We start from the raw sequence: 24,861 nt of genomic DNA on the forward strand, positions 1-24,861 counted from the left end.
CGCCCCTGAGGTCACAGATCCAGGGGAGGAGACGCCAAGGATTGAGACGAGGTCCCCTGCCCGAGGTGCCCCGCCACGTCTGGCTGGACATGCACACTTCCAATGGACATCTAGACGAAGTGCTGGCCACACCTGGGGCCTCTTCCTTGGGTTGGAGGGGCAGGAGGCTGGTGGCAGGGATCAGAGATGGGCTGCGGCTGGAGGCTCTGACCCCCGCTCTCAGGGCCAACAGGAGCATGGACATAGGCAGTGTTTCCCGAAGGCTCTGCCCCGCGTGTCCCGGCCTTAGGAGAAGCAGATGCTCAAGCCCCCCCCCCCCCCAGAGAGTCAGGAAGGACCTGAACCCCACCTTCTAGCAGGTAAGGTCCCTGCAGCAGTTTGTGATCAGAGGTGGGTTCTGTGTACCCACCCACAGTCTGCATCCTCAGCCCTCGGCCAGGTGAGGGTGGGGGGCTCGGGGCGAGTGGCGGGACCCTGTGTTTGCAGGGGTATCTTGGATGGCAAGTCTGTGGCTGTTTTTGAGGTATCCCCAACCTCGTGGCTGAGAATGTCAGTTGGCCCCAAATGGGGCTTCCAAGGGGGTTTTCCCACCTCCCCCCCAACTCCACAGACACCAGCAGCTGGTGATTTTCAGGGTCAGAGGAAAAGCCCCTAAATGTTCTACAGCGGCTTCTCACCTCCACCTACCCCTGCTGCCTGGGCTGCGGGGGACGGGGGCAGGAGAGACGGGGTCCCTCTGTCTGACCCTTGTGTGCCCAGAGCCGGCTTTGGGTAGGACTTTCTAGAAATCCAGGCCCCAGTGGCTTAGACCCTCACAGCTCCCGGGTGCTGCCGAGACCTGCAGCCTTGGCCCCACCTGGCAGCTGGGGGAAGCCTCAGCCCCTCCCTGATCCTGAGCCAGAAGCCACACTCCAGGCAGCCCCAGGCGTTGAGTCCACCCTCTAGTGTGGGAAGCATCAGGCTGGAGCACTGGGTCTTCACGTGGCCACCCACACCTGGGAGCTCCGGAAACACCCGCAGAGCCTGACTTCAGGGTCTCTGTGCCACCTGGGTGGAGGAACATTTAGAAGCTACCAGAATTGCCACATGGTTTGGGAAATACGTTTAGAAGGGCCTGAGGCTGGCCTGTCGTCCTCTGAGGACACTTCCTCCCTCCATACCCCCTCAGGCCAGTTGAAGGTCAGCTAAAGGAATGGCCATGGTGGAGGTGAGGCAGAAAGCCCCCAGGTCCAGTCCAGGGATCAGAGATAAAGCATCTCCTGACTCCACCCACCCGTGGCCAGCAGCGGACAGGGGGTAGCTGGGGCCCACCTGCCTTTGCGCCCCAAGGCAGAGGGAGCAACAGGCTGTGGCTTTAGCACCTGGACGCTGAGCTGTGCCTCTGGGCAGTGGGAGGGCAGGAGGGGGAGAGGGCTTGCAGGAGAGGGAGTGACCTGTCCTGGGCCAGGAAAGACCCTCAGATGATAAACCTTTCCTGGGAAATGCTCGTTAATAATAGCCAGTGGTGCTCAACCTACACCCTAACCTAACCCCCCACCCCTAACCTACACCCCCACCCCACCCCCACGCCCACCCCTAACCTACACTCCCACCCCACCCCCACCCCCACCCCTAACCTACACCCCCCACCCCACCCCCACCCTAACCTACACCCCACCCCACCCCCACCCCCACCCCTAACCTACACCCCCACCCCACCCCCACCCCCACCCTAACCTACACCCCCACCCCACCCCCACCCCCACCCCAACCTACACCCCCACCCCACCCCCACCCCCACCCTAACCTACACCCCCACCCCACCCCCACCCCCACCCCTAACCTACACCCCCACCCCACCCCCACCCTAACCTACACCACCCACCCCACCCCCACCCCCACCCTAACCTACACCCCCACCCCACCCCCACCCCCACCCCAACCTACACCCCCACCCCACCCCCACCCCCACCCTAACCTACACCCCCACCCCACCCCCACCCCCACCCCTAACCTACACCCCCACCCCACCCCCACCCCCACCCTAACCTACACCCCCCCACCCCACCCCCACCCCCACCCCTAACCTACACCCCCACCCCACCCCCCACCCCCACCCCTAACCTACACCCCCACCCCACCCCCACCCCACCCCCACCCCCACCCCTAACCTACACCCCCCCACCCGCACCCCCACCCTACACCCCCACCCCACCCCCACCCGCACCCCCACCCCCACCCCCTACACCCCCCACCAGCACCCCCTCCCCGCCCCCTCCCCGCTCCTGGCGCCATGCGCGTGCTCCGGGCTCTCACAGCCTTTGCGGAGCGAGGCTGCAGCGGGTCCCTGGGAACAGGCAGATTCCGGGGCCGCCATCCGTGGGGACAGGGCCAGGCCTGGGAATGCGTTTCCTAAGGCGGATCCTCTGAGCCCCAGAACGCGGCTGCCAGGCTCTGACGTCCGTCCATTCCCTCCTCGTGGCTGCACCGTGCCCAGCGCTTCCTGACCCACCCCCACTATCTTCCCAGGATCCCTGTCCTGGGTCCCCCGGACCAGTCCCCTCCCCTGGCAGCCGCCCTGGCCCCTGCGCTCCAGGGCTGGGGCTCATTCCCCTCCCGCAGGACCCTCCCCGCCAAGCCCCGAACGAGCCCCTCCCCAGCCGGCCACTGCGCTCCCCCGTCCAGCTCCCGGGCCTCCCAGCCCCTGCGCGTTCCCGAGGCTCAGAGCCGGGGGCACCCGAGACCTTCGGTGGCAACGGGCGGACCTGGATCCTGGGCTGTGGGCTCCCGGGAGGATGAAGCAGGTAGGACCGCAGAGATCACCGCGGGCAGGGAGATGGCGAGCGGGAGGCGGCGGGAGCGCGGGCGGAGGCCGGGAGGAGCCGGGAGGCACCAACCCCAGCGCCTAAGGCTGCGCTGGGCGGGTGAGCAGGAGGCAGCAGGAGGCAGCAGGAGGCCTCAGGTCTCCAAGGAATAGCTGGGGAACCAAAGAGGCGCAGAGACCAGCCCAGGAGTGTGGAACCCGTGGTGGTTAGTGGGGCCTGCCCTCCATCTGCCCCTGATGTCCCCAGGCCCTGGTAGATGATACCGAGGACGTGTCCCTGGACTTTGGCAATGAAGAGGAGTTGGCCTTTAGGAAAGCCAAGATCAGGTATGTTGGGACTGGGCCCTGGGCAAGCAGGCCCCAAAGCCGCAGATTCATCCATCTGCCCGACCAGGCATCTACCAAATATGCCTGAACCCACTGTGTGCCAGGGGACATGCCGTGGACAGATGAGACCATCCCTGACCCCCGGAGCCTGCAGTCTGGGACGGGTGTGATGCTGACATGGAATGGTCAGTCTGAACAAAGAGATTAAGGAGGTAATTATAGGATGTGAGAGGTCGGGAAGAGATCCACAGGGAAAGTTCTGAGGAGGTGGCCTTTGGGCTGAGACCTGGATGAAGGGAGCAGTCAGCGTTGGGGACTCTGGAGCAAGAGAAGGGAGGAGAGGGCAAAGGCCCGAGGCTGTGGCAGGTCAGGGAAACAGCACTGGGGCCACCGGGCAGTGGAGGGGGCAGTGGAGGGAAGCTGTGGCAGGAGGCTGTACCAGCGGGAGGGCTTGACTTTTCTTCCAATCCCTGCTCAGCTCTGGCCAGACTTGTCCTGGGTCAGGTCACACACCTGCCTGTCCCAGGCAGTAGGACCAGGGAAATGACCCATGAACATGGCCGCTCACAGCCAAGCACCTGCTGCATCTAGAAATATTCACAGCCTAGAGGCAGGGGCCCTGGTATCCAAATGCCATTCTTCATCATCTTTATTATCATTTAATTTTTGGAGCACTGGGCATTGAACCCAGGGCCCTACGCATGCCAGGCAGGTGCTCTGCCACTGAGCTACACCTCTATGCCCAATACCATTCCTTTCAAAATCTTTTTTTCATTCAGTTCTCCGATTTAGATCCAATAACCCCAGAATAGAATAGACTCCGCCAGTTTCCTATAGTGACTAACAAATTCTCCCAAACACGTGGGCTTAAACTTCAGAAGTTGATCCTCTTGTAGCTCTCGAGGCCAGAAGTCCACGCGCAGGTTTTCTGGGCTGAAACCGTCTGACCGCTTCGGAGGCACTGGGGGGTGGGGGACCCACTCCTTGCCTTTTCCAGCTCTTGGTGGCTGTGGGCATTTGTGGGGTCACCTTTACCTGACCTACTCCTCTGTGTGTGCCTACGGTCTCTCCTTACCTCTCTCCAAAAAGGAGATTACTGGTGGCATTGAAGCCCTCCAGGACAATCTAGGATCGTCTCAAGATCCACAGTCCCTTTTGCCATTAGGCTACGTTCCAGAGATCAGGACCTCCTTATTGGGGGGGGGGGGTGTTACTCATCTGACTGACGACCAGTGATTTGAAGAATGGCCCAGTAAGAGAGCTAGAATTCTGGTAAAGAAACTTACGGGATAGCTAAGCTCATGTGTTCAGTTTTCGGTGAGAATCTCCCGTGGGCCTGACTGGGTGGTGGCTGGAGACGAGGGTCCTGTCTTACAGAGCCGTAAGTTCGGGGCAGGGTTGCTTGATCTCAACATACCTGTCATTTGGGGCCAGATCCTTCTCTGTCGTGGGAACCGTCCCGGGCATTGCAGGATGTTTTAGCGTCCCTGGGCATGGTACCATCCCTGGCCTCTACTCACCAGATCCAGGAGCATCCAGTAAATTCTGCAGACCCCCAAGTGTCCTCTGGGAAGCGCCTCCACTTAAAAGCCACTGAGCTTTACGGCTTGATGAGCAGAAGCTTGGGCCGTTATCCTGATGGAGGGGCGGTGACAGCTGAGCTGGGACCTGAAGCTTGGGGCCCTTAACTGGTCAGGGAAGGTGGCTGTCCGCGCAGAGGCCTGGAGGTGAGGCTGTGGGTTTCGGGCGGTAAGGGTGGTTCCCTGTGGCTCAAGACCAGAGACGCTGGCTAGTGGCCGGGTCCAGACCCCTAAGGGCTGACAAGACAAGTTCTAGGACAGCTCTGTTCACTAGAACTTCTGGCAGGATGGACATGTGCTCTGTTTGTACTCTCTGGTATGGGGCCACTCCATGCCTGTGGCATTGAGCATGAAAACGGGCCTCGTGTGACCAAGGGGCAGAACACTTGATTTTATTTCCCTTTAGTTAACTGGAATGTGAACGGCCCCACGAGGCTGCGTGTCGGACGGTGTGGTTCTCCAGCTCCTCCATCAAGACGGCTGTGGGCAGGGCAGGGATGTGGGCAGGCCTGCAGGATGGAGGACAGGCTGGGAGCTTGGGCCAGGGCTCCGGTAGGGGTGGTGGACAGAAGAGGCCCAGAGGGAGAATCAGCCTGGCCTGGTCAGGGTGACACTCGGGCTTCTGTTCCGGTGACCCAGAGGAGACAAGGTGTGGACTCCAGAGTGGTCCCTTTGTTAGGTTGTGGTGGAACACTCTAGTGGCCAGGCTCAGTGGGCAGCTGGCGGAGGGGACAGGAGCTGGAGGAGTCCTCAGTCAGAGATCTGGGAGGCAGCAGCCCACAATCTGTGTGTCTGGGCGCCTCCAACCCAGAGTCCTCTGTGTCCCAGCGTATCCCTGGGGGTGGCCCTGGACTGATTACCAGACTCCCAGGGGACATACATTTAAAAAGAGCTCCGCAGCTGGTTCTTAGATGAGGAGATCCTGAAAACAAGCAGCCAGATAGTAGCAAACCATTTGAAACCCTTTGAAAACTATTATCTAAGTGTTACATGTGTGTCATTTTAGAAAAAGGATCAAACTTTAATTGGAATAGCAAAATACAAGAAAGTTAAGCCCCCCTAGTCCAGAGTGAGAATCACTGTTGCAAATCCCTGTTGAACTTGCGATTCCTGTTGACTCTGGAGGCAGGTGGTGGAAGGAAGTTCACAGCCGAGCCCAGGAGTCTAGTCCACGTCTTCCCTCACCAGCTGCGGGCTCTGTGATTTGGGACAGGTCCCATGGCCTTGCCTCGACCTGTTTGTACCCGCCTGACCTCACCACGTGGTTGCTGTGGAGTTGATGTGGTGAGCAGGTGCCGTGCTGGGGGTCCCTGGGTCCGCGGAGGATGTGACTCTGCAGCACAGCTGGGCAGGCAGAGGACACACGAAGCATGCTCCGAGTGTTTCCCTCAGAGGGAATTTTATTTCTTTTGTTTTGTTTCTACTTTTTATCATGATTCTAAAAACGACAAATTCGCTGTCTCGATTCCTTGGCGTTGTGCAGGTTGGTGGTGTTAGGTGTCGTTGCAATGTTGTCATCTTGTAAAACTGAGCCTCTGCGCCTATTAAACGACCCTCCCTCTCCCTCCCCACCCTGGCCACCGTTCCCAGCTGCCTCTGTGACTTTGATCACGCAGTCACCTCAGGAAAGTGCCCTGTTGTAGCACCTGTGGGAGTTTCCTTCTCTGGGGGCTGACTAAGGTCCCTTTGTATGCCTGCGGGGCGCTTTGTTAGTGGTTCAGAGACCCAGCAGTGAGACTGCGGGGGGGGGGGGTGACACTTCCAGTTTTAATTCTTTGAGGGACCCAGGGCTGTTGTCTCAGCAGTGAACAGCCTCCCGGTCCCCCCACAACCTGCTGACACCTATCCTCTGGGTTTGGGTGGTCGCCATCTTGGTGGGTGTGTGGTGACTTGCTGTGCTGGAGATGGCATTTCCCTGTGGCTGGGGACGTGCAGCTGGGTGGCCCTCTCCGTGTCTGGTGCTCCTGTGTGGACTGTCTTTGGGGAAATGTCCGCCCGAGTCTGTGGCCCGTCTTTGACTGAGGTATTTCATTCCTGACTCTTGAGTTCTTGATACAGTCCAGTCATCAACGCTCATGAGATAAGTGATGGCAACCAGTTCCCACGTTCCAGAGGTCCCTCTGGGGGGCAGCCTTCCATGACGTGAGGTTTAGGTGGGCTGTGGCCGTTTATCTATTCTCTCCCTCGCTGTCTGTTTTGGTGACATGTCCGTGTGTGTGTCTGCCTGAAACACATCCTCACATCACAGAGCCACTCTCGTTAGTCTGCAGATCAGTGTGCTATTTGTCACCCTCGTGTGGCTCTGGGATTTCCTTCATCCCTCCAGATGGAAACCCTTTGCCCATTGAGCAGAGACTTCCCATTTCCCCTCCCTACGCCCTGGAAACCACCATGGCACTTTCTGTCCCCGTGAAGTTGCCTGTTTTGGATATTTTGTACAAATGAACTCTGTACTAGTTAGGATTTTCCAGAGAAAGAGAACCAACCAGAAAATTCTGTTTGCTCCAATCACACATTATGATTAGGATAATATGTAAACACAACACTAGTACAACCAGTATGCCAACATATTGCACACCAATGATGTCTCATTCCTTATTATAATTATATATTAATCATCAGTCTATCATATCATGTGTTAGGATGTACCCTTTTGTTCTCACATACTCACTGCACCGTAGTTCTGTATTTAGATTATTAGACTCACACGTGCTACCTGTGATGTATGTTCATATACAGAAAGAGACTGATCCTCAGACGTTTGCTTATGAGCTTATGGGGCCGGGGAAGCCACCCAAGCCTGAAGGCCTGAGAGCGGGAGTCCCAGGACCACTGCAGGGGCACAGGGTGTGGTTTTCTCAGTCTGTAACTCAGATTCCAGTCTCTTCTGGAAACATCCTCAGAGGTCCAGCTTCTGGGTCGCCCCTCGCCCAGTGACATTGACAGACAGAGTTGTAGGACATGTGTCCTTCGGTTGGCCCCCGTCACCCAGCATACCGCACCCCAGGATCGGGGTGTTGAGCAGCCTCTCGTGCCTTTTCTGGTGAAGTGACCTTCCTGTGGTCGCGGGCCCTGTCTGTCCACTCACACTAGATGAGTTGGGTTGCTTCTGCTTTTGGGGGATGAGCTTTGCTCTGGGGACAGGAGACACCGAGCTTCCATCTTTCGCGTCCCCTGGGGAGGACTTCCGATTCTCCTAGACAGATGAGGAGGGTACAAGTGCCCCTGCTCTCGAGCAGCTTCCCAGCCTTGTCACGGTTGACACGGGGCGGGGGCAGATGCCTCTTCATCATGGGCGCAGCCTGGGCAGCATGTTTACAGCGTCCTTGGCCTCTGCCCACCGGATTTCAGAAGTACCCATCCCCCAGTGATGGGAATCAGCGCATCTCCAGGTCCGGTTAACGTCTCTGATGACAAAATCGACCCTGGTGGGAATGATCCTCTCTGTGTCTGGGATTTGGATGTGGATAAGTTGTGTTCATCTTTGAGGAAACGCGAGTGTTCTTTACACCTCTATGTGTGACATTGAGTCTAGAGAGGCTGGCGGGAGGGCAAGGAAGGAGACGGGGCAGATGACATCTTGATGGCTGGTCATTCTCAGAAATCAACATAAGTGGCCGGGCGCGGTGGCACACGCCTGTAATCCCAGTGGCTCATGCAGCTGAGGCAGGAGGATCGCGAGTTCAAAGCCAGCCTCAACAATGGTGAGGGCTAAGCAACTCAGTGAGACCCTGTCTCTAAATAAAATACAAAATAGGGCTGGGGATGGGGCTCAGTGGTGGAGTGCCCCTGAGTTCAGTCCCTGGTATCCACCCACAAAAAAAAAAAAACCACAAGCGCCTCTCCAGTGAGCGCGCGTGGCCCAGCACCCTCCAGTGAGCGCGTGTGGCCCAGCACCCTCCAGTGAGCGCGCGCGGCCCAGCGCCTCTCCAGTGAGCACACGCGGCCCAGCGCTCTCCAGTGAGCACACGCGGCCCAGCGCTCTCCAGTGAGCGCACGCGGCCCAGCACCCTCCAGTGAGCGCGCGCGCGGCCCAGCGCCTCTCCAGTGAGCATGCGGCCCAGCGCCCTCCAGTGAGCACAATGACAACTCTGGTTCTTTGTTGTGATTCAGGAGCTCTGTCTGCTCAGGAGGACTCTAAAGACCCCTGTCCCCTGTGCCTTTGGGGAATGAGTCATGTTGTCCCTGGCTCTCCAAAGTTATTTTAAAATATAAAAACATGACACATAAGCAGTTCCCACCAAGAGTTGTTTGATTTTAAGGAAGGTTCATGATTACCAAGGAAAATAACCCACAGAATCAGGGAACTAGACAGATTTCAGTTCTCTTTGATCCGAGCACAACATCACAAATTCTGAAATTAACTCTTCCATCTACGACAGCCCCACTTCCTCTTATTTCCCTATTCACATGAATTGAATTGCATAAGCTCTGCTGGCCATCACTGAAGGGCAGTTTCTGCTAAATTGTGACCCACATAATCCGGAAAGCCCTTGGGGACAAGGAGCGGACATTGGCTGATTCCTGGGTGCTCGTTTGGATAGCAGCTCGACTGCGTGGACCTGGACTAGCCAACCCACTCACCCCTTTATTCCAGGGTTCAGCTGGCAGTTAGGCCTGGGTCACCCCTCACTGGGGACGGTCCTTCGCACTGTAGGACATTTAGCACCATCCTGGCCCTCGTCCAGTAGCGCCAGTAGACACTCCCCAGGTGACACCAGGAGCATCTCCAGGCGCTGCAGGGCGTCCCGGCCACACCTCTTCAGAACCGCTGCTGCCTTCTCTTCTCATTCATTTATTTCCATTAAATCAGCAAAAATTTCATGCCCTTTGTGTGCCAGGCACCAACTGCAAAGGGGACACAGCGCAGCAGGTGGTGGGGTCTCTGCCCTCGTGGAGGGGACGTTTCAACCTGTTCCTCTGGATCTGGAGCGTCCTTTTACTCTAGAAAGCAGGAATACTTTTAAAATGTCACAGGCTGATCTAGCAGGACACAGAAGCCCGTTTAGGGGACTCCCACAGGACAGGTTGTGGCAGGGACTGAGTGTGCACCGATGACTTCACTCAGCTTTCCACCAACAATGGCCTTGTGCCCAAGACCTCGAGCATCCTCCGGTGTGCGGCTCGGTGATGGCCCTTGGGAGGTGGGGGCGTGGGGGCAAACTCGATGTTAACTATTTGTGCCCCTGAGCGGGTGCACCCCGACTCCAGAACACTGAAGTGTGAGGAAGGACAGGATGTCTCCATCTTGCAGCAGGGAAACGGGAGCTCCCTGGACCGGGTGACGGACCCAAGTTGATATTTGGTGTCTTCAGAACCTACCCAGATTCTGGAAGAATCTAATAATGCTCCAGGTGAAAAGGCACATGAGAGGGTGAATTCTGCTTCCTGTTTGCAGCGCAGAGAACTAAAAAATCACCCCCACTCAGAGGAGGTGGGAGCAGGGGCCAGCTTCTACCTCCCTGAGGTGCCGCCTGCCCTTAGGGCCTCGCTGCTGCTGACCCCTGCTGCAGGCTTCCTGGGCCCTCTGCTCTGTTCTCTTCCTGAGTCCCCTGTTTTAAGAGGTGGGGGACGGCAGCTGCCCCAGGGTCTCGGCCCCTTGCCCTGTCCAAACCACCCCACAAATGCAGCGTGCACATACAGGGTCCCAGCCCGTCCACGTTAGTGTCCACAGAGCTAATGCTGGGTGGCAGACGGGCCCCTAGCCGCTGCAGACGACCAGTGCTGTCCTCTCACTTGGGGCCTCAAGGTTGGGAACTGAAGAAGCTTAGCTGGGGGCTGCGGCCCAGGGTCTCAGGAGGTCGCAGTGAGGGGCTCTGCCGTCATCCAAAGGCTCCGCTGGGTTGGGAGGAGCTATTCCAAGATGGCGTCCTTCCTCCGCGGTTGGCTGGAGGCCTGAGTTCTGGCCGGATGGGCCTCTCCACGAGGCTGCTCAAAGCATGGCAGCTGGACTCCCCCCAGGAGCACAAGGGACAGAGAGAGAGACTGAGAAAGAAGCTGCTGTGATGACCACCTCTTCTGCATGTCTCTTCTGCTGTCTCCTGTCGGCCATTCTCAATGCCTGTCTTCGGTTCTTTTGGGCCCGAGTCTTTGGAGAACTCTGGAGCTTTGGCTAATAGACAGGTTCAGAGGTCCAGCGGGTCAGGGAGTGCATGAAAGACCCGACCTGGGCTGTGCCCGGGTGGACCCGCGATGCCGGCTCTTCTGCAGCCTGCACTGGGAGGGGGGACCCGCCCTCGGGGCCCAGCCTGGGCTGACCTGACCCTGGGCAATCTGATGCCAAGCGGACCTGCCCCGACAGTCGGGATGTCTCTTTAAAAAGAAATAAAGAACAGAAACAAGAGGGGAAAACTGTGGCCACCAGAGGGAAGTCTGCTCTGTCAGTCACTTCCACACACCGACCTCGGCTGTGCGGCGACCTTTGAGCAGAAACTGAGCACACAGCCCTCAGCATCCCCGGGACGTCCTGAGAGCCCGGAACCCGCCCTTGTGGGCACAGGCAGGGGGCAGGGGCACGGCTGGGCGGTGGAAGGACCCTACTAGGAAGGAGAAGCAGACCCGCAGGTGACTGGGCTCCCCTCCTTGCAGCACCACCCCCAGCAGAGAGAGCACCTGAGCGTGAGCGGGCGTCTGTGCCGGAGAAATAAATAGCAGCCGGCCGGGGCTCGTTTTTAACAGCGGGGAAAACATGGTCTAAGAAAAGCCTTCCAGGAAGGGCATCACCTGCCCCTCTCAAAAACCTTCACAGCTGAGTCCAACAGTGAGTCGAGTGGCCTCAGTCACACCACATGTGGCCGCACGTGACGGCGGGTTGGGCATGGCCTGGGTATTTTATCTCCCAAGAGGGTCAGACAGACATAGGAGGCAAATGTCACCCTCCCATTTCACAGAGGGGTGACCCGAGGCGTAAAGAGCTTCCTGCCCTGTGTGGGGCCTGGGCCAGCAGCAGTGGAGCGGGCACTGGACCCTCCTCACGAACCTCACCGCACCAGCGCCCAGGACGGGAGGGTGGGTATTTGTGCCCCATGGGGGGGCTTCTCTCTCTCTCTCTCTCCCTCTCTCTCTCTCTCTCCCCCTCTCTCTCCCTCTCTGTCTCTTTCCTTTTTGCAGAGGAACTGTGAGCCCAGGAGACAGGCCTGCCTTCGGGAATTTTCCTCATTTATCGCGTTGTAATGACCAGTTGCTCAGTTGGGGATTTGGGGGTCTGGATTTCTTGTTTTCCACCCCTTATGGGCCACCGAGCACCAGAACACCTGCCCCTGCCCCCCGGGGGCTTGGTCTGCTCCTTGCCTCAAGGCAAAGCCAAGGCCACTTCTGATTCTTTCTCTTTTCATTTTTTTTTAGTTCAAATTTACATAAAAGTACAGAGAACAAAGAGCCTGGTGTTCCACTGCCCAGGTTGGGTCATTATCGGGGGTGGACGCCTCTCACCCCATCCCGCCCCCCCCCCCAGCCCCTGCTTCTCCGTCATTCCAGATCCTACCCGCCTCTCAGCCGCTGCTCTTACCAGCAGAGTAGACTGGAAGGGACGATGACGCATGTGTCCCTGAGACTCGTGCCACACTGAACGGCAGAGTGCTCCCGAGGGCCTCGAGGGGACAGAATTGAAAAGAGTGAGGAGTTCAAGATGGAGAAAATCCAGAGTGCGGTTTTCAAAGTGATTAAAAAATAAAGGACAACTCTAAACGCTGTTCGTGAGGTCATCGCTACTGAAACCAGGATGACCCAGCCCCAGATCAAATCTGCTGTGGAAGCTGCTGGAAGGCGGTGTCCGAGCCTCCGAGAACGTTCCTGGGGCTTTCCCCAAGGTCTCAGTTCATTGGAATAAACGCTGACGCGCCCCAACCTGGTCCACTCTGTGTAGACACGGCGTCCACCCCACCTGTGCCCGTCACCTTACTGTGATCATTAGTCCTATTTTAAAGAGCAGTTTACAGAAAAACGGAGCAGAAAGCACGGTTCCCATGAGCCCCGAGCCCCTCCCACCCCACCGCTGCCCCTGCTAGGGACACGCGCTCCAACTGATGAGCTACGGCCATCGATGAGCTGGAGTCCACAGTTCACGTGAGGGTCCTTCCTTGGGTTGTGCGTCACTTGGGATCCGACAGGCGGGCACATCGGCCTCCTAAAAACCCCCGCGTTCCACCTCTTCCCTCTCTCCACCCCTCAGAATCCTTGGTGACCACTGGTCTTTTCACTGTCACCAAGACGTGGGGAGAGTTGGGATCCCGCCGCACACGGCCTTCAGATTGGCTTCTCTTGCTCAGCCGTGAGCGCACGGTTCCTGGGGGCCTCGAGTTGACAACTCCATTGTCCCACATCCCATGTCTGTCCGTTTCTCTGTCGAAGGCTTCTCAGCGGCCCGGAGTTTGGGCAGTCATGGATAAAGCCGCTGTAAACTGCGGATGTTGCTCTTTGTGTGGACATAGTTCTGTACGTATTTGAACAAACGCTGAGGAGCTGCTGGTTTCTAGCACAGGGATGATTTCTAGAGTGACGTGCAAAGATCTGTCTTTGGTTAGTGGCTTTAAACTGGAAACTTTTTTAAAAATCAAGGGGTAGCATACTAAGGGCACTGATCTCTGAGTCACCCATGCATCTCTAGCACCCCGAGGTCCCCAGGCCCCTTCCTGGTCACGACCCACCTCTTCTGTCCTCAGAGATGAGGTGTCCTGAGTTCTAGCACAACCCCTGGGTTTTGCCCCTCAGGCAGCTCCCACACTACAGCTTTTAAAGGTGGGATTCTGGGTCTGGAGGGAGTGTGGGGGGTGGTTACTTCATTTGGGTTGACTTGGATTTTATGGGTGAATATTTTCCGCTTTGCTGGCCAGTGAACAAGTGTTCCAATAAAACTTTATTTACAAAAAACAGGCCAGATGTGGGCCCCAGACTGCAGTGTGTTGAACCTGGGGGAGAGCTGGGCTTTTCCCTTGTAAAACTGATGTTGAGGCTGGGCGTGGTGGTGCTCAGCGGTGATCCCAGCAACTCAGGAGCCTGAGGCAGGAGGATCGCAAGTTTGAGGCCAGTCTGCACAACTTAGTGAGAACCTGTTTCAAAGTAAAAACTAAAAAGGGCTGGGATGTAGCTCAGTGGCAGAGCGGCCCTGGACTAGGTCCCCTGTCCTGGGCGGGGAGATCACATGAGATCTCCCCCACATCTGAGTTGTGTGTCCCGCGCAGCTTCAGACCTCAGCCCTGTCTCCCAGGAGGAAGGCGGCCGTGTCCAGGGCCCTGGGCTGTGAAGTGCATCTACAGTAGAGGACACAAAGCCCAGCACGGTCCCCCCCCCCCCCCCGCCCCCGGCAGCGCGAGTCAGTTCATGACGTTCCACGGGTGCCATCCCCTCTCGGGCAGTAACAGGTCCTGCCTGGTCCTCCTATGCAGGGTGGGTTTCAGATGCTGGGCGGAAAGTGCCCCTGTTAAAGGGAGCAGAAAGGAGGCTCGTCTGGGGGACCATGGAGGGCAGGAGTCTTGGGGGATCCCCGCAAAGATGAAAAGTGGGCCCCTCAGGCGTGAGAGAAAGCTGTGGTCAGAGGGGGAATTCTGCAGTCTGAGTTGTGGTGGTGGAGCCGTTTCGAGTGAGCTGTGGGCTGAAGTGACAGCGGCGAGCTGCGGGGAGCAGCCGTTTCAGAGCACCTCACGGGCGCCACCTCCACACCAGCTCCTCCATCCTGGGACGCGGCTCTGTGGCACCCCGTGGGGCAGCAGGGGAGACCGAGGGGCGGTGCAGGGAGGCCGCAGAACTGCTCAGGACGGGAACCCTGCCAGTCTAGGCCCTGCGTCTCGGGATGCAGTGCCATCTGCCTCCCAGGGTGACCTCCCAGGTGTGACGTGGAAGCAGGGGCACTGGGCAGCGGGGATCAGCAGTGTGGGCACCTGGACTGCACAGGTGGCGGGAAGGCAGAGGACCACGGCAGGCAGGGGAGCCCATGGGCCGGAGACCCTGTGGCAGGGGCTTTTTTGGAGGAACAACACCACTGCCAGTAGGAGATAAGGCCATGGGCGGTCAGCAACAGACCCAGAGCCTTCCCACAGCTGGAATTCTTTTTGCGTTTTATTTTGGGAAAACCACAGCCTAAAAAAGAAAAAGGTGGGAAAACATGGGTGGACGGGGATTTGTTCAAATGCCCGAACTTCCCAGGTTTCTCCCCACGGGTGCACACGTGGATCTGCCTCCGACATCTTTTACAGTAAACATGTTTCTCTCATTATGTCGTTTTTCCTCTTTTACATCCACGTTATTCTCCAGGGGAGACAGCTGTTCCCGGTGGTCTTCATGTCTCCCACAGGATTCAACATGACAAACGCATCTGCGGAGGCTCTGGGCCTGAGTTGTGACCTGCAAGACTCTCTGAACCTGGTGCCCCCAGGAGCTTCCGGGCAGGGGAGAGGTCCGTTCATCTTTGGGGCCAAGGGGCGAGGCAGTTCAAACTTAATTGTATTAAGACAGTTGAAAAATTTTCAGGAAGGTTTAGGGCAAAAAGCGCACAAGAGACTCTGAGCCTTATCTTCTGGAAAGTTCCAGGAAGTTCTGTTTTCCCCAGAGACCCAGAGGGTTACTAGGCACATTCAAGAGAGGACGTGGGCCATCTCCAGAGCGGGGAGTGGCCCCCGGAGTTTGGAAGTCCTGCGGGGTCACCTCCTGGCTGACCCTCCTCCAGACCACGGGTGGCCCGGAATCTGACAGGCACAGAGAGAATGTTCTGGCGCGTTGCTGGTGCTGTGCCGCGGCCCCCTCAGCCCCCCTGGGAGGTCAGAGTAGCTGATGCACAAGTCGGTGTGACCTCGGCTTCTGAGCCCGGCTAACGCTGCCAGGGAGCCAGACACCCCCAATTTCACAGGGGCCTGGGCTCGGCTTCCTCTGGCCACGCTTCTTCTTGGGGACACAAGCAGCCTCTTTCCCTCTGTGGCTCTGCCATGGCCTCTGCTCATCGCCTTCCGCTTGTGCTGGGGACTGATCCAGAGGTGGCCTGTGACAGTGTGCAGGCCGGTGACGCGGCCGGCTATGTTTTATTGAGATAATGCTGTCATTTTCTTCCAGTCCCGTGCAGGCCTGCATTTCTGGCTTCTGGGCACAAGTCAGGCCTGGCAGCTCTGCTCTGGGCTGCTTGGTGGCCTGGTGCTGAAGTCACCTCCTGGCCCCACCCATCACAGACATGGCGCTCTGACTGCCCCGCGCCATCAGGCCTGCTGCAGCTTTCCTGATCCTAGTTTTGTCCCCTAACTGTGCCCTGGGAAATTGGGTCACACAGAAAGGGGGCCGTGAGGGTCTCTTCTCGGAGCCACTCCCATTGCCTGCCTGACCCCCGCCTGACCCCCACAGGCCTTCGTCCGCTCTGGACAGTAGTGACCTATTTAAGTCACCCCAGTCGACTTCAGGATGAAAAACAGAAGCAACTGGTGTGGGTGCGGGTGCCGGTTGGGGTGCGGGAGTGGGAGCGGGTGTGGGTGTGGGCATGGGTGCCGGTGTGGGTGGGGATGCCCGTGCAGGTGCCGGTTGGGGTCCAGGTGTGGGTGCGGGTGTGGGCATGGGTATGGGTGTGGGTGGGGATGCCTGTGCGGGTGTGGGCATGGGTGGGGGTGCCCAGGCGGGTGCTGGTGTGGGTGTGGGCATGGGCACGGGTGGGGATGCCCGTGCGGGTGTGGGCATGGGTGGGGGTGCCCGGGCGGGTGCTGGTGTGGGTGTGGGCATGGGTGTGGGTGGGGATGCCCGTGCGGGTGTGGGCATGGGTGGGGGTGCCCGGGCGGGTGCTGGTGTGGGTGTGGGCATGGGCACGGGTGGGGATGCCCGTGCGGGTGCGGCGTGGGCCATTGCTTCTCAGCTCTCTGCCTCTGGGTGGGTTGGCGTCGAGGCACAAGAGCCACCTGCCCTAGGTGAGTGTCTGCCTTCAAGCGCCGCTCAGGCCACTCTCGGCTAGGCAAACCGTCGCAGCGGCCGTTCCTGTGGTGACCGGTTCTGCTCTCCAGGAACAGGCGTCCCCCGTGACCTGGGGCCTCCGCTGCGGGCCGCGTGTTCTCTGGGTTCCTGGTGGAATAACCTGACCTTCATCTTTAGGGAACTGGTCCTGTGGCTGCGAGGTGGGAGACAATGATCTCAGTCACGTTTCACTTCCAAGGTGACCTTGTGTGGGAGAGGGCGAGTGATACCTGGAGGCCATTAGGGGAAAGTACTGGATTCTTGGAGGGAGAGAAACACGCAGCCAGGGCCACAGTGACGCTCTGGGGGCTGAGAAGGAGGCGGCGGGAGGACATTCCCCAGGCGCTGCCACTCCGCGGCCTGACGTGGCCGACTTTGATGCGGCCTCCTGGCTCAGGGTGAAGGCGCCTCCTTGTCTCCTAGGCACCCCCTGGCCACCTTCTTCCACCTGTTTTTCCGAGTGAGTGCCATCGTCACCTACGTGTGCTGTGACTGGTTCAGCAAGAGCTTTGTGGGCTGCTTCGTCACGGTGCTGCTCCTCCTGTCCTTTGACTTCTGGTCCGTGAAGGTGAGGCCCCTCGCCAAGGACACTCTCTCTCCAGATGTGTGTGCTCCGCTCCCCGCGGTGACGTCCCCTGTGCACACGGGCCCCGGATGCTCGGGTTTCAGCCGCCGAGTTCTGAGGCCTGTCACAATTAATTAGAGGAAAAAGGCTTCTGGGGTTCTGTGAACGGCTCTGGTTGTGCGTCGGCTCCACGACGAGGTGACGCCCGCGTGGCTCTGGACTCTGGTGAGGTTCTCACGTGGCATTCACATAGTACATTCTAAGCATCTATGACACGAGTGTGTCACCTGTACGTAGGAGTCAGGGGGTCTGTCACTTTTTAGAGTACACTTAGAGATCAGAGACCTTGGACGCCCATTTGGAAAGCCACCAGGGTCAGCTGCCGTGTTCGTCCTGTCCCCAGCACAAACTGGACGTGGACTGGGACTTTCGCTGTACTGTCCGCGGCCCGCTGACGGTCCTCTTGCCGTCTTCCTAGAACGTGACGGGGAGGCTCATGGTGGGCCTCCGGTGGTGGAACCAGATCGACGAGGACGGGAGGAGCCACTGGATCTTCGAGGCCAGAAAGGTGTGCTGGGGGGGGCGGGGGCGCTCCCTGGTGCCCCGGGGTTAGGGGCAGCAGTTCTGGCGACATGAGTGCGTGGCCAGAGCCACAGGGGGCCCTGGCCCACCTTCTGCCAGGTTTGAAAGCTGCACTCCTCGCCCCCACAGGCCTCTCCGAGCTGCACGGCTGCCACGGAGGCCGAGGCGCGGATCTTCTGGCTCGGCCTCATCATCTGCCCCATGATCTGGATCCTGTTCTTCTTCAGCACCTTGTTCTCCCTGAGGCTCAAGTGGCTGGTAAAGGACACCGGGACCTCCTGGCTCTCCAGAGCCCGGCCGTGGGAGCGCGGTTTTGTCACTGTGGTCATTGGTTGATAGGTGGTGGTGGCACTATTGAGACAGTCACACCCAGCACATTTTGGCCACGGGAAGTTTGGAGTTCAATAGCTTGGAGTTATACAAGCATCGCCACCTTCATTTCAGGACATCTTCTTCCTCCCCAAACAAACTCTGTACCTTTAGTCTCTGTCCTTTTCCCCCAGCCCCGGGCACCTGCCTATTCTGGGACATTCCCTATAAATGAGATCACATAATACGTGGTATCTATGATGGCTTCTGTGGCTTAGCACCTTTCCCAGGTCTGCCCAAGCTGTAGCGGGTATCCACAGGTCATTCCTTTTTGTGGCTGAACAGTATTCCACAGTATGGTAGACGCTTCTCTTTATCCATTCATCAGAGGACGGTCACTTGGTTGTTGATGGCCTTGGCCCTCATGGGTAATGTGGGTGACAAAGCAGCTCTGTTCTTATTAGATGTATGTCTTGCAGTGCTAGGAATGGAACAGAGCCCTGTGCAGGCTGAGCTTCATCCCCAGTCCTCAGGCTCAGGAAAGCTCTCCCAGTGCTAGGGACGGAGCCCAGGCCTGCTCCACCCGAGCCACAGCTCCGGTCTCGCCAGGCCACCCAGGCTGGCCTTGTGCTCGCCTCCTCCTGCCTGGGCCCTGGTGATGGGGTGCAGGAGTGCAGCATTGTGTCCGGCCGAGGGAGGAGTCTGTTAAAAACCAAACCCACACACGACACCCTGCCTGGACAGGGGCCCTCTAGGTAGGGATAGGCCTGCGAGGTCGGAGTTCCATTCTGGAGGTGCGTGTTCACTGCCGTGGTCTAGTCCATCTGGGGACACGTCCAGATGTAGCGCATGCCCCCGTGGAGTTGAACACGTGGCCTCCGGGCAGCTTTAGTCGCTCTGTGCTTCTGCTCCCTGCTGTGAAATGGGACAGCAATGGCACGACCCTCGAGTGAGGGCTGGGCGGTGTCCGGCAGTGCTGCTGGTCACTACTGGCAGGGTCCTTTCATGGGGTCGGGCCAGGCTGGGTGGCACAGGCACAGTCCTCTCAGCCCTCACAGCCCCCTCTGCTCTGCCGAGCCAGGCCCTGGTGATCGCCGGGATCTCGCTCCAAGCCGCCAACCTCTACGGCTACATCCTCTGCAAGATGGGAGGCGAGAGTGACATCAGCAGAGTCACGGCCAGTCTCCTGTCCCAGACCATGTTCCAGACGGTGAGTCACTGAGCTTGTGCCCAGGACTGCCCCCTTCCTGACCTGCGGGAAGCAGCCTGTGCAGGTCACCTGACAGCCGGCTGCTGCTGGCACTTTCTATTGGGGCAAAACACACAAAATGGAGCACGTGAACTATTTTCAAGTGCACAGTTCTTGGCATTAAGTGTGTGCACGATGCTGTGTGACCATCACACTGTCCCTGTCCCATCGCCCCGACTGAACTCTGTACTGGTGAAACACTAACCGGGTCCCGTTCCCCCGATTGGCACCCACCACTCCACTCTGCCTCTGAGGCTCGAGGGCCAACTCTAGGTGTGATCTTACGGAACCTGTCCCGCACCGTCATTCAGTCACTGAAGAGTGACTTCTAGAACCTCCAGAAGTAAGGACAGAATCAGGAAGATTTCTCACATTTTTAAAGTGAGCAGAAACTTCCAGAAGTGAGAAATAGATCTTTTAAATCTGATGGGACTCAAGCTGAAATGGCTTGGACCATCCTAACCCGAATGCCGTGCTGTGTGCCAGGACCTCGGCGGGCAGTCGGCAGGCTTCCCGGACAGGACGGAGAGCCGAACTGACTCTCCTGCAGGCCCCCTGGATGACTCTCCTCCTGGGTGACGTTCAGAAGCCTGGCCTTCAGGGCTTGAGACTCACCAGCACTTGGTGAGAAACGGATCTGGGCTGGTGGCCCAGGAGCTGGCGGGAGGGGCAGCCCCTGCCCCACTGAGCCTGTGGTCTGGGTGGGCTCCTGCCGATGCCCTGAGGTGGCTGGGGGCACAGCCAGGCGCGAGCCAGATGCCCTGGGCTCTGCAGCCGTCACTCTTTGGAGGGTCTCACCTCCCTCACACAGAACAGATGCAAATCCAGCCCCCCCCAGCCGCCCCATGTGGGCAGGGAGTAGAGGGCGGAGGAGAGCGGGCGGAAAGAACAGGGGACTTGCCCGCCCTCTGCTTTATGCCCAGAATGGTGTGGAAAACGGGATCTGCTCTTCCCTCATGGGTCTCGGTTCCTGTGTGTCTCATCCTCAAGTCACTGGAAACATCTGGAGTTCACATCTCTCAAAACCCTGAGTCGTCTGTAGGTGACCCTGGAGGTTACTGGACATACTGCCCACTTACTAACGGTGCCAGACTGCGTGCCTGGGGGGGCTCTTCCAGGGACCTGCAAGGGCTCCCAGCCCAGAGGACGCTCAGGTGGCTCTGACGCCGTCCACTGCTGGGCGATATGGCCAGAGGTGCCACTGCTCTGCAGTGGGCCACGCTCACCCTCGGTTCCCTCCAGGTGTACCTGTCACCAGAGGCAGAGATGGCTTAGATGGGGTTCCATGGTCAAGGGGGCTCCCCGAAGAGCACGTCCCGGCCCCCAGCCCTGGGTGTCCAGGAAGCAGGCCTCGTGGGACAGGTTCAAGGAGACACTTTATTTTAAAATGGCACGTGTGTAAGGAGTGCCCTTGGCTGGGTTCTGAAGAAGGTGGCAGACAGCTGATCAGAGTGTGTTCAGGATGTGACTCTGTGCGGCGCCAGCGTCTGGTCCCTTTGCCTGCAACCCCACCTGACCCGAGTGCTGCCTGCAGGTTCTGCAGCTGGGGGCTGCCTGGTCCCCGGCTCTGTCCCCTGCTTCAGGAACTGCTGGGGCTCTCCTCTTTTGATTGACGGGGACTACAGAACTCCTGGATTTCTGGAAAACAGCGAATGGGCAGAGCGCTGACCTGACCAGCCCTGCAGGGAGCCGCCACGCCACAGCAAAACCCTGGCGGCTAATTCCCTGCAAAAGCCTGTCCCTAAGATGCCCTGAACCCTAGCATGTGACCCCAATGCCGCCCACTGCCCACTGCAGTTGTGACCAGGGGCTGGAGGCCTTATGTGGGCCCATTCCGCAGCTGGCCCCTGGGGACTGCATGAGTGGACAAGTAAGACCTGGCCTCAGCTGAGAGGTGGGAACTCTGACTTCTAGGGCTGCTACCTTAAACCCAAGGCCACCAAGACTGCCTGTAGGTGACGTCTGGCCTGACGGTGGCTTGGCTTTGCACCCCGGGGTTGGTGGTTTTTCTGGTACCGGGCATTGAACTCGGGCCTCGATCACTGAGCCACACCCCAGCCCTATTTTGTATGTTATTTAGGGAAGAGTCCCACTGAGTTGCTCAGCACCTCCCTTTGCTGAGGCTGGCCTTGAACCCGCGATCCGCCTGCCTCAGCCACCCGAGCTGCTGGGATGACCGGCTGCGCCACTGCGTCTGGCTTTGGGCTAGTTTTAAGTCAGTTTCTTATTGTCTTCCTGAAACGCACTTCCTCTGCCATGGATCTCACCTCCCGGTGTCTGTTAAGCTATGAACTGGTTCTCCGCACGGACACCCGGGCAGCTTTCTCACGGCGTCCAGGGCCACTCTGTCGTCCCGCTCCCCACCACCTGTGCTGCAGGCGAGTACTCCGCCCTCCCGCCCAGCGCCTCCCACAGCTCCCGGTCAGCAGGCAGTCTGCGGTGACAGACACACACTTACTCTGAATTATGCTTCTGTAGGCTAAGGTGGCTGGTGAATCTGGTGCTTCAATAAAAAAGGACTGGCCTTTGTCACAGCTCTTACCTTAAAGAGGAGAGAGACAATGAGGGCCAGGAAGGAAATGGCTCAGCGAGGCCCCGGGTCTTTCTGTGCCGTGGTGATGTGGTGGTCTGGAGCTGCCAGCAACGTGGGGACCTGGGACCTCAGCTGTGTCCCCTTTGCCCTCAGAGGCACTGGCTAGCATTTCCACTCTGCTCTAAATCGGGAGGTGATGCAAGGGAAATGCAGGTTCCAGGGCCCAGGCAGGGCCTGGTGGGCCTAGGATGGCCTGGTGGATCTGGTGGGCCTGAGAGGGTCTCGTGGGCCTGGGAGGGCCTAGTGGGTCTGGGAGGGCCTAGGACGGCCTGGGTGGGCTTGGTGGGTCTGGTAGGGCTGGGAGGGCCTGGGAAGCCTGGGAGGACCTGGTGGGCCTGGTGGGTCTGGTAGGGCTGGTAGGGCCTGGGAGGGCCTGGTGGGTCTGGTAGGGCTGGGAGGGTCTGGGAAGCCTGGGAGGACCTGGTGGACCTAGTGGGCCTGGGGAGCCTGGGAGGACCTGGTGGACCTGGGAGGGTCTGGTGAACCTGGTGGGCCTGGGAGGGCCTGGGTGGGCCTGAGAGGGTCTGGTGGGCCTCGAAGGGCCTGGGTGGGCCTGGGGACGGCTTGGGATGGCCTGGGTGGGCCTGGGAGGACCTGGTGGGTCTGGTAGGGCTGGGAGGACCTGGTGGGCCTTGGAGGGCCTAGGAGGGCTGGGAGGACCTGGTAGGGCTGGGTGGGCCTGGGGAGGGCCTAGGAGGACCTGGGAGGGCCTGGGGAGGGCCTAGTGGGCCTGGTGGGTCTGGGAGGACCTGGTGGGCCTGGTAGGGCTGGGAGGACCTGGTGGGCCTGGGAGGGCCTAGGAGGGCTGGGAGGACCTGGTGGGCCTGGTGGGCCTAGGACGGCCTGGGAGGGCCAGGGGAGCCTGGTGGGTCTGGGAGGACCTAGTGGGCCTGGTGGGTCTAGGAGGACCTGGTGGGCCTGGGAGGACCTGGTGGGTCTGGTAGGGCTGGGAGGACCTGGTGGGCCTGGGAGGGCCTAGGAGGGCTGGGAGGACCTGGTAGGGCTGGGTGGGCCTGGGGAGGGCCTAGGAGGACCTGGGAGGGCCTGGTGGGCCTGGTGGGTCTGGGAGGACCTGGTGGGCCTGGGAGGGCCTGGGAGGGCTGGGAGGACCTGGTGGGCCTGGGAGGGCTGGGAGGACCTGGTGGGTCTGGGAGGGCCTAGGAGGGCTGGGAGGGCCTGGGTGGGCCTGGTGGGCCTAGGACGGCCTGGGAGGGCCAGGGGAGCCTGGTGGGCCTGGTGGGTCTAGGAGGACCTGGTGGGCCTGGGAGGGCCTGGTGGGTCTAGGAGGACCTGGTGGGCCTGGGAAGGCTGGGAGGACCTGGTGGGCCTGGGAGGACCTGGTGGGCCTGGGAAGGCCTGGGAGGGCCTAGGAGGACCTGGGTGGCTGCATCATAAGAGATCAGCTGGTTCTTTGAGTAAAAAGGCAACCGTATTGTTACAAAGAAAAAAGTACGGACACAGAGGAAAAATACAGTGAGAAGCAAATCCAAAAAGGTCTTAGTATTCTTGGCACCCTTCCAGAAACACCATGTGGCCGTGCACATGCAGCCTCTCACACAGTACAGTGGGCATGTCCCACGCACGCCCGGGCTGCTGCCTCCCACACCTAACTTCATCTTCAAGGTCACCTCAGGGGAGCAACGGCTGGTCCTCGCCAGCTGTGTGGCTCTGGGCTCCAGGCCCCTGCAGGCCACACCCGGGTATCTGGAGGGCCACGCATGACCCAGGGGAGACGGGACCCCGAGGGGGGACAGGCTCGAGGACGTGCTGGTGGCTGAGCCGTGTTCCCTGGAGCCACAGGGCACCTGCAGGGGCTGACACCCACCCCCTCCTCACGGCACAGGTGTCCCCTGATCAGTCCCTAGGCCACCAGGCCCAGGACCTGGGAGGGCAGAGGCACAGGCTGGTGGGACGTGACATGAGCTCCGTGTCACTTGTGCTTGTTCTGGCCCTGGCTCTGGGCTCCGAAGGGAGGCCCCTGTCACTGAGCACCACCCTGTCGGTGGCCACTGACGGGTGGTGTGCGTCCCATGGCCCAGGGGGATTTCTGGGCCTGGGGGGGTTCCCACCCTCACAGCTGTCCTCCTGGGCCTCCTCCGGGCCACCTCACTCATCCCTGCAACCTCAGTGCTGGAGGGCATGACCCTTGCCCTCCCGGCCCTCCCTCCCAGCGTGCTGGCACACGGAAGGCCCTGACCTCCCTGAGGTGGGCCACCTCCCCGTGCGCCCGCCCCGGCACGCAGGGCGCACGCTCCAGCACCACGGCTTCTCCTGCCCGACGGGGGGCCAAGCGTGAGGCCTGGTGCAGAGCCCTCTGCCCACGGGCGCCCACCTTTGCTTCCGCCCTCAGCCCCAGGTGCCTCTGCTGGACGGGACCACCTGACCCCATCAGCGAGTCCCACCACAGGCTCAGATAACGGGGTCAGGAGCAGGGCCTGCCCAACCCCTCAGCAAGCCGCAGGAGCCCAGGGTGGCCACGGGGCTCAGTCACCCATGTGTCTCCCAGGCCTCAGGGACCACGTGTCAGACACTTGTGGACCATGGTCCCCACACTGCAGGTCAATGCCAACTGCTCACGGGGAGCGGCCGGCTGCCAGGAGTGGGGACAAAGGGGTCCCTGTGGGGCTTCCGCGGAGGCAGGTGGCTGCGGATTTCCTCCCTGAAGGGCTCCCCTCCCCCCACAGCCCCACTCCTCCTGTCCCCTCTGCCTGATGCCTCTTCAGTCCCCTGCCACGCCTTCCTGAGTGACTGCTCCACCCTCCCTCACAGGGGTGTCACTGCTTCTCCCTGACTGGCCTCAAGGTGGCTGGGGCGCGAGCTCCGAGGGGTCTGGCTGACTCCAGGGGACCTTCCTGTGCTGGCCTGCGTGGCGCCACCAGGGGTGAGCGGCAGCGAAGGCCCACTCTGTGACGGCGCGGGAGGCAGGCCGCTCCGAGC

At 59.6% G+C, this 24,861-nt stretch overlaps 2 protein-coding genes and 1 long non-coding RNA gene across 4 annotated transcripts in view; 1 reads left to right on the forward strand and 2 right to left on the reverse strand.

The window, feature by feature from the left end:
- TVP23A (trans-golgi network vesicle protein 23 homolog A) lies at window positions 1–20,710 on the forward strand. 2 transcript variants are annotated; one of them, XM_081299627.1, is made up of 8 exons: window positions 1–359; window positions 2,509–2,783; window positions 3,051–3,130; window positions 17,050–17,194; window positions 17,670–17,759; window positions 17,903–18,031; window positions 19,164–19,292; window positions 20,574–20,710. In XM_081299627.1, exons 1-8 carry the CDS (start codon window positions 299–301, stop codon window positions 20,604–20,606), a joined length of 942 nt encoding a protein of 313 aa, XP_081155753.1. In that variant the 5' UTR covers window positions 1–298; the 3' UTR covers window positions 20,607–20,710. The 2 variants fall into 2 exon arrangements, with proteins under 2 accessions (XP_081155753.1, XP_081155754.1); XM_081299628.1 differs by having other exon boundaries at window positions 2–359; window positions 2,602–2,783.
- Window positions 20,690–24,861, reverse strand: part of NUBP1 (NUBP iron-sulfur cluster assembly factor 1, cytosolic) — a 14,663-nt gene continuing 10,491 nt past the window's right edge. The window contains exons 10-11 of the mRNA XM_081299626.1: window positions 21,790–21,873; window positions 20,690–20,969 (exon numbers count right to left, since the gene is read on the reverse strand). Of these exons, the coding sequence (XP_081155752.1) occupies window positions 20,911–20,969; window positions 21,790–21,873 (143 nt within the window). The 3' untranslated portion in view covers window positions 20,690–20,910. The remainder of the gene's footprint in view (window positions 20,970–21,789; window positions 21,874–24,861) is intronic.
- Window positions 22,921–24,860, reverse strand: LOC308651987. Its single transcript, XR_014022703.1, has 3 exons — window positions 23,177–24,860; window positions 23,035–23,081; window positions 22,921–22,968 (listed from the first exon to the last, which is right to left on the reverse strand). It is a non-coding gene; the product is annotated as an uncharacterized lncRNA (long non-coding RNA).

The sequence above is a fragment of the Spermophilus citellus genome (genome assembly GCF_964194105.1).
Source record: "Spermophilus citellus genome assembly, chromosome: 6".
NCBI classification, from domain to species: Eukaryota; Metazoa; Chordata; class Mammalia; order Rodentia; family Sciuridae; genus Spermophilus; species Spermophilus citellus.